This window comes from Brassica oleracea, chromosome C7 (assembly GCF_000695525.1).
Source record: "Brassica oleracea var. oleracea cultivar TO1000 chromosome C7, BOL, whole genome shotgun sequence".
NCBI classification, from domain to species: Eukaryota; Viridiplantae; Streptophyta; class Magnoliopsida; order Brassicales; family Brassicaceae; genus Brassica; species Brassica oleracea.
Genome location: NC_027754.1, coordinates 44408944 through 44418248, shown reverse-complemented (window position 1 = coordinate 44418248; position 9305 = coordinate 44408944). Strand labels below are relative to the sequence as shown.

At 32.8% G+C, this 9305-nt stretch overlaps 1 protein-coding gene across 1 annotated transcript; it reads left to right on the top strand.

The window, feature by feature from the left end:
- Positions 1–5265: 5265 nt before the first annotated feature.
- On the top strand, positions 5266–6501 carry LOC106304513 (uncharacterized protein At4g00950-like). The gene is made up of 2 exons (XM_013740918.1): positions 5266–5901; positions 6220–6501. The coding sequence occupies exons 1-2, from the start codon at positions 5419–5421 to the stop codon at positions 6304–6306; spliced, it is 570 nt and encodes a 189-aa protein (XP_013596372.1). The 5' UTR covers positions 5266–5418; the 3' UTR covers positions 6307–6501.
- Positions 6502–9305: the final 2804 nt, after the last annotated feature.

Genomic DNA, 9305 nt, shown 5'->3' with positions numbered 1-9305 from the left:
GAAATATAACAACGATTTTACAAGGAATATTTTACATGGATTTTACATGGTTTTAACATATTATTTACAACGACTTTACGACGAAATTAGGTAAGTTAAAGCACATTGAATACACGTTTTCACCTAAATATAACGGTAACATGCTTCGTTGTAATGTCGATGTAATAATTACGATATATTTCTCATTCCACGTACATTCGTCGTAAACTTACATGGAGTTTACGACGAAATCAGTTCGTCGTAAATTTACATGGCGTTTACGACGAAAGTTACATTCCTCGTTATTTCGTTGTAAAGACCATGTAAATTTACGACGAAATATTTTCGTCGTAAATGTTCGTTGTTATGGGCACGTTTTCTTGTAGTGTAGAAACTAAAAGATTAAGTATGTAATAAAAATCTCTTCACAATGGATAAATGAAGAATCGGTGAAGGAAAAATAAATTTGCAACAACAAGATGGAAAACATTATTGGTAGCTTCATATCATTAATGGAGGAAAGAAACAAATCTTCCCATGAAGTTTAAAACAGTGAATATTCTGAACCCTCCGATGTACCACCTCCCGCTGATAAACATGTGTGGCAGCTTTGACGTCTGCGCATGTCTTTGCTTCTTCTGTGCCAAAAATTTGCTCCAACTCCATCTTCAAAGACCCATCCTTTGAAAGACTTAATCCTCGATTCACGCTAGGAAGCTACGAGATCGTTGTGACAACTCGTCATTGCCATGTCTATCTCAGTCGCAAAGTATTCTTTCACCATCTTGGACAAAATCTTTGTAGGAAAAGAAAAGATGGTGGAGAAGAAATAAAAAAGGCTCCTTTTTTACATTCTCTCTCTCTTTCGAGAGATTTAATAAAATCTTTTACGTATCTTTTCAAATCTTTTTGATATTTTACAGAATCTATATGTCAGCTAATATCGTACAATAAGAATTGAGTTGAAAGTCGAACAATCTACGGTGAAGGGCTGAAGTCGTCATTTCGCAACTATCTTATCTATAATGAAACCTAATTTATACTGCTATTGGCATTTACCTAATTTCATAGTTTTTTATGGGTTTTGAGCAAATTAGCTCTATAAACTTTTATACGATGACAGCATATTATTATCTTTTCAAAATTGATCATATTTATTGACGTACAAATGTTTGACTTTTTTGTGTGATTATTTGCAGATTCACCAACTACTAAAATTTAAATTCCGTGTCCAAACAAAACAAGAAATACAAAACTTAACAGGATACACACCAGCACCCGGTCATTTTCACTTACCGAAGATACTTATATAAAAAAAATTGACATCCTTTTTTTGACATCTATATAAAATATATATATTTCGTCAAATTTTTATGGTGGTGGCCAATTTGCATATACTAAATTCTTCATCGGATGTGTCGACAAAAAAAAATCTTCATCGGATGTAGCTAATTAGTAATCCAACTCGTGTCTAAAAACCTAAAAATCTAGTAGAAAGTAAATTGTATAAATATCTCTTATATATTAATTGAGAAACATTACGACCTTTAAGTGTAGTCAAGTGTTATCACCATAATGAAATTCAGAATCCTTAGAAAATATGTTGGTCCAATTAAATATATATTATATGTTTCATTAAACTAATCATAAAATTAATTAAAGTGTACACTTACTATTTTTTTTATTTCCTTAAATAAAAGTTACGGAATTACCAAATATGACTAATATATATATGACATTTAATAATTTTAATAATAAAGATTTGATAACAATTTATATCTCATCTATCTTTTTTGTTTAATTTTATATTATTAAAATAAATTAAACAATCAAATTAGCTATAAAATTAAAATATAGATTTTTTCGTATATGTTATATTTTGAATTTTTAAAACGACAAAATTACTAAAACTGTTAAAATTATTATGTTAAAAATTAATGATCAATGGTTTAACATCCTATATATATTAATAGAGAAATATTTAAAAAGCTTAGAACATGTAGTTGTACTAATTAAAAAAAATATCATGCTGAGTTGTTACATAATTGGAATGTTAATTTGTTTACAGGGCGGCTTGAAAATCAATTGAGAATTTTGTTAGTCCAAAATTAAATTGTTAGGGAATGTTATATTATATAGTATGTCCATTATAGACCATTCATTTATCAAATTGAAATTTATTATATATTATTTTCTTAAATAAAACATACGGAATTACCTAATGTGATTATGATATATATAGTAATTAATGATTTTAAATAATGAAGATTTGCTAATAATTTGTATACTTTCTATCATTTTTTGTTTAATTCTTTATTATTAGAATAAATTACAGAATTACATTAATCATATATTAAAATTTTAGATTTTTTTTTGCATATGATGTATTTTGAATTTTTCAAAAAAAGTATAAATTACTAAAACTGTTAAAAATCTCACATAAACTTTTGTGATCAATGTTTAATTTTTTTCTATAATAAGATACAACGATAATAAAATCATATAAATAAATAATATTATTTTAATAGGTGTTTATGTATATATATATACTTCATATCGTTTAAATTTAATTATATATCATATACGATAGATAAGATTGATTTTTTTGATTTATTTATTCTAAAATGATTACGAATAAACAAGAGCGGTCATTAGATTTATATGTGCAAGCCAATTTATTACATAATAGTAACTGATTTCTTAGTTATTTAATATATAATTATTATTTATTCTGCACAAGACGTATATCTTAACTTACGTATATATCTCTTTACTAATTTTTAGTTTTAAACATTTTCTTAATCTCAGGCCGAAATAAAAGAAAAAAATAAGAATAAATTCAAAAATTAATATTTATATCGAGCAATAACAAAATGATACAAAAAGGAGAAAATATCGAAGATAGATAGAATTGGCACGTGAACGTAAACTTCTCATAATCATATTAACTTTTAAATTGTTAAATCATGATATAAAACCGAACTGATATAGTTTCATTGTATCCAAATAGTAGGCATGAGATTCTTCGGTTTAAACGTTAGGTTTTTATGCGATAAATAATTTTTGACCTAAAATATTTTTAAAAATATGATCAGTTCATTAGTAAACAAATTATGTAATTAACAAAAAAGTATTTAAAAATTGTTTAAGGGAGTAAAATATTAATTCGATTAATAATATTAATTTTATTTTCCATACGATATTTCTTAAATAATTTTCATATAAATTTATACCATGCGAAAGGCGCATGTCTTATCCTAGTGTACTTTAGGATATACTATACAGCCATTAAAAAAATAACAAAATATTTGTAAGGAAATTTTCAAGTATGAAGATATTTCTCAGTCTATTCAAGGAAATCCAAGCCTGAATTGCGATTTCACGGAGCACATCACATACAATTAATATGAAAACACATTTAAATGCATATATTCAAGTAGGCGTAGGCATTCGGGGTCCCAATCGGGTTTCGGTTCTATCCATTCAGATTTTAGTTTTTCGGGTTTATCAAAATCAACCCCATTCGGGTTATATAAAAATTCGGTTCGAGACCGGTTCGGGTTCTATCGGGTTCGGGTCGGAGTTAGTAAATTTTCAAAAAACCGGTATAACCCATTGTACTTTCGGGTTCGGGTCCCAATCGGTTCTTCGGTTTAAAAATACCTGATTTGTACATATTTTAATAGCCAAAACATAAGTAAAATCGATTCAAAAATAAGAAAAAACATCATACGTAATTGCGAAAGATAAACATAGTTAGTGATAGAAAAAAAACCAGATAAAAGAAATCATAAAACAAAAACTAAGTTCTCATGAAATGAGAAACATTATTCAATGAAAACAAAACCAAAATCTAAAAACTTCAGGCTTCAACCGCCACATTCCACCATCAACCTTCGTGTAACAGATAATTATTTTAGAAGTTCAATAATATCTTAAAGTATTTTGGATACATATTAAGAATTAAGATCATATTTGGTAGAAGTTTTTTTTGTGATTTTAAATGTTTCGGGTTCTATCGGATATCCATTTAGGTCCGGGTTCGGTTCGGATAATACCCATAACCCAAAATACCAAAAACAGGATCCATTCGGTATTTATGTCGGGTTCGGATCGGTTTGGATTCATTTTTATCGGATCGGATTCGGTTTGGATTTTCGGGTTTGGTTTATTTATCCAGCCGTATATTCAAGTGGATGTCAAAAGAAAAAAAAAATGTACATTCACGTCAAAGTCCTGCTAAGTAGGCCACGCATGGACTATATATAGTCATGCGCGCATATATGTTTTCTTTTCTGAAGAAAATTCGCTGTTGTCTCTTGCATATATGTTGAAATGTGAACTGGAATTAAAACCGCCACATATTTTGGACGAAACTCCAAATACCGTTTCTGGAGGAGTTCAGCAACGTAAGGATGTACATGCATGAAATATCAAAACTTGCAAGGGCTCACAAGGATAATATGATGCGCCTAATATTTATCCTCTGTCTGCTTAAACATGCATCATTTCACCACTCACACATAAATAGCTAATGCAACAACAAAGAGCAGCCTTTGACTTTTCAACGCATCGCATTCCTCGTTGTCTCACCAATATTTCGCTACACGTAAAAATCCATCACAGACTAGTTACAGGTTACGCATTCGTTATTTAATGTAAAACATTATTATTCAATTAATTGGATTCCCATAAATAAACTAACGGAGGAACGTCATCTCATTAGTGGCTATCACTAAACAATGATTTGCTACGCTCCATGACTTGGATATTTTAGGATACACCTATGATGGCCTACATATGTTTAGTTCAAAGACTAAATCACTCGTATAGTTTTTTGAATTATACAGAGCTATCCTGATCCCATAGAAGTGATCCAGAGTAGTCACGGTTCTCAGTTCCTAGCGATGCCGAAATGTTAATTTCTCAGTGGCCGGAATTCGAATCCAGGTGACGGTACTCACAGCTGTAAACCTTTTACTACTAGAGTTAGAAGTTCCGGTAGACGTAAAAAGACAAACTTTTTTTTTGTTGACGAACAAGACTTCTTCAAAATACATAAATATCTATCATTTATTGTTACCACTTAAGGCACTAACCACTATCGCAGCTTATAGGCAATAAAGGCTTGACATGAAATTTGAAAGGATCCAACGTTATGAAAATCGTTTGTAGGACCCTCTTCTTTTAATTTATTTATTTTCTCTTCTATGTATCTCTCTCGTGAATAAGAAGCGCCACAAGCACAAGGAGCGTTTTGTTTTATTTTCTCTTCTACGACTTTACATAAAATATACTATTCCTCATACTATTCTACCTTACTTTTCCTTTTTTTTTCTTTTGTTCATAGAATTCGAACGTAACATATTTCTCTATTTAAATCAACTCATTATTCATATAACGTCAAAGAAAGTTCATATTCAAAAGAAGAAAAAAGCTATGGAATGTGAAAGTGATGATCAAGAACGGTTCTGTGCGACTCCTAAGCTTCCTCTCTTCTCGATTCCGTTAAACAGAACATCTTGCGAGACTCCTGGCCTAGCGACGCCGCCTGTAAACATCGCCGGATCAGTACCGTTTATATGGGAGGAAGCTCCGGGAAAGCCACGCGTTTCCGATGAGAACAAACCGCCGGCGTCCAAGCAGAACGCCGTGCGGTGCCTTGAGCTTCCTCCGCGGCTTATTTCGCAAGCTGCCGTGAATGAGCCATCTCCGACCACAGTTCTTGATGGTCCTTACGCTGTACCACGCCGATCTTTGTCGTTGACAAGGAGAAGCGAGAAAGACACTGAGTGTAGATTCGACTTTTCACGTTCCACAAACAGTCGCTGCTGCGACGGCGGCGACACAACGGTGAAGATCAGTAGAGTTAGAAGAAAAGGAAGTCTTCTGAATCTTTCTCATTCCAAATCGCAGTTCTTGGTACGTTTTGAATCATTTTTAATCTGCTAACTTTTCTCATCACACCTCTTCTGTTCTTAAATATCTCGTTTCAGTTGTTTAATTGTTTTTTACGTGATTGGAGTTTGATTTGATAATTCAAAACCAGTTTTCAACTAATGTGGGATCTGAATAAAATGTTTTTTTATGTGCAAAAAGTTTTTCCTCATTCACTTTCCTTAAAAGTCCTGGTCTTTTGATTGGTTGCTATTTATGTTATATTTGGGGTTTTAGTTATACATTTTTGTGGTTGAAAATTTTGATTATTTGGCCTATTTTACTTGCATAATAAAAATACAGGCAAGGGTTTACAGAGGGTTTAAGCAAGTCATTCCATGGAGACGTAGGCAAGATAATCTTCCAAGGATGAGTTCTTCCAACGTCTAATAAGAATTTCTCCAGTTTCTTTATAATTCTTCAGTTAATAGACTAATATTTCTCTGTGTACACCACATAATTTACAGACATGAAAAAAGTAATTTACAGTTTTAACTTTCACTAAATGTAGTAATTAATATAGTCAAATTATGACACATGCTGGTGGGGGAGCTAAGACAATGCCTCGGACGTTGACAGACTCAATATGTTTTCTCTCTTTCGCACATCAAACTTGTTCATGTTTATAATATCGTCTTTATGTTTCCTTAAATAGTTCACTATACATGTACACATTAACAGTTTTGTTTTCTCTCTTCCATGTCAAAGTAGTATACTCTCTTCTTCTGTAGTTTTTGTCTATAACTTTCATTTTAGACTTGTATCATATCAAAATATGAAGAACTGCATCTCGTTGAAAATGAGGACTCAACATATCCCTGAAAGAAGATTCAAGATAGTGAGAAACGGACGACTCATTAAAGCACGTATAGAAAAGCTAATGCAAAACTAGGAGCTTATCGTTTAAAAGCAAAGTCTTACATGGGGTTGACTTGATTAACGACCTCAAAAGCTTGTCTTGAATACCCAAAAGCAAACACAAGGAGGCTAAAGCAGACAATGGTGAAACTTTTCAATAGTGGAATATGCAAGTCTCTTGCCTTCTGATGAACTTCCAAATGATGTTATCTTTCTCATCAAGTAACCTGGAAAAAGAAAAGAAACTCTGAGCTATATCTCCTTGTCCAAGAAGACTAAGATCAAAATGATTGAATTATGCCATATAAATACCAGGGTCTTCCATAGCGAGGTTAGTCCAATCATTTGGGTTTGGGTTTATGTCTGAAGCCTTAAGTAGCTCGAGAAGAGCTTCATTAACCTGAAGCCAAAGCAGCGAGGCAAAGCTCTTGATATCAGGTAAAGTTTTTGAGCTGCATACACATGCTCAGAGTTCATAATACTACTCAAGAAGATGCTCACAAAACATGATACTTGATTACAGTACATGCATTCCGTGAATGACTTATCTGATACGAGAAATCCAGCAGAAAGGATTACATCAATCTCTGCTTTTGTAAGTTTATGCAACCAACAAAAGCATTAACTTGGCCATCAAAACCGTAACTGGACTGCATTCCAGTTGCTTGATATCTCTTTCACATATTGCTAGCATTCTATATGTATATAGATATGTATCTCACAAGATTATAGATATTTATTCATTGACTTCTCACATTATATAAAAATCAGTACTATCCCCAATAACTCATATAATAGGTCTGTTCGTTTGCAAAATCATGTCAGCGGCCGCGTCAGTCGCCAAGGATCGATTAGAGTTAGGAAACCGGAGTTGCCGCTGCCACTGTTATTTTTAGTGTCGTATCTGCCGGTTATTACTTGATGTAGCGACTGAAAAGGAAAATCTCTTTTTCTGCGACTGTGATGTATTTGCCGTGATAATAGCTAATATTTTGAACCGCTGTCGCTCACATTTATTAAACGAACATGCCTAATATCTCCTGTCTTGTGTTGGTCCTATACGTTCGTCTAGGTAATATGGTAATACTCCCAGTCCGCCATCTTGCTTAGGTCTACACACATCTGCCCAAGAAACTCTAGCTTTCTTCCCATTTAGTTCTGGTCCAGACCACAGAAACACGGAGCAGAATTTTTCAACTTCTTTAATACAAGCGTTAGGGAGTCTGAAAGCCGCCATCCAAAAATTTGAGAGACTAATAATCACAGAGTTTATCAATTGCAATCTTCCTGCATATGATAAAATTCTGTTCTTCCAAGAGTTGATCATTTTTCTGATTATCTCGATAAGAGGAAGAAAATCCAATACTGTCATACTCTTTGTCAACAGAGGAAGCCCAAGATAACGTACCGGAAGAGAACCAGTCCCAAATGGAAACTGATGTAGAATATCTTCTTTGTCTATCATTTTCGATAAGACATTCATACAGATCACAAAGAGATACGGTGACAAAGAACATCTCTGTCTCAATCTCTTCTACTCTGAAAATAACCTGCAAGCTCTCCATTTATTTGCACCGAGAATGAAGCAGTTGAGATGCATAATGTTATCCAATGTATAAACTTCTCCGGGAGCCCCATTGCTTTCAGAGTGTTAATCAGAAACGACCACTGAACTGAATCAAATGCTTTGGAGATGTCTATCTTCATGGCAAAACCCTAAACCCATTCACCACATTCATAGGCAATACAATGAATAGCATCTTCACAATACAAATTACCCATTTCAAGCAGTTTAATTTTGTCACTTAGTGGACTTTTTTTGTTAAGAAAACATTAAAAAATAGTTGCATAGGTTTAGGTGTTCTTTGTTATTCACACAAAATGATTAAACACATATAACATATAGATAACCATTTTTTGAGTAATTGATGAAAACGTTTGACGCTTACATTAAGTTGAAGATGCGCATAACAAAGCTCACCGCTATAGCAATTGCAATACCAAATAGGTGAAATGATATTAAACATGGAGAAAAAATCTTATTTCTGCTCCATACCTAGGTAGTCCACACTTAGTTGGATCCACTTGAAGAGAATCTCTTTCAACTTGTTCCTAAAGCAAACAATGGTCCCAACATGCTTCTTAAAGATCCGTAGTTGCAGAGTTATCAAAATAGATCAGAACATTTGTATATATGAATGAATGTGTGACACCGCCACTTTCGAAATATAATAAATTGATAAAAGCGGAAATAAAATAATAATAATCTTCATATCATAATATAAAAGTCAATACGGTACCAAAAGGCCTAAAAGCCCAACATCGATAACATCCGAAATATAAAATACGACATAAACCGAAAGTCTGAAATAGGAATAACATAAACGATAAAAGTCCAAAGGCCTAAAGGCCCGATAAAGATAAAAGCGGTAAAAGCGATAGAAGCCCAAAAGCCCAATAGCATCGGTCCGATAATCACTCCTGCTCATCGGTCTCACCTAAAAGGGGGAAAGAATGAGGGGTGAGCGACA

Coding starts and splice junctions, on each gene's coding strand:
- LOC106304513 (XM_013740918.1), top strand. CDS start 5,419: ATGGAATGTGAAAGTGATGATCAAGAACGGTTCTGTGCGACTCCTAAG. Junction 5,902..6,219: donor ATTCCAAATCGCAGTTCTTG/GTACGTTTTGAA, acceptor ATAAAAATACAG/GCAAGGGTTTACAGAGGGTT.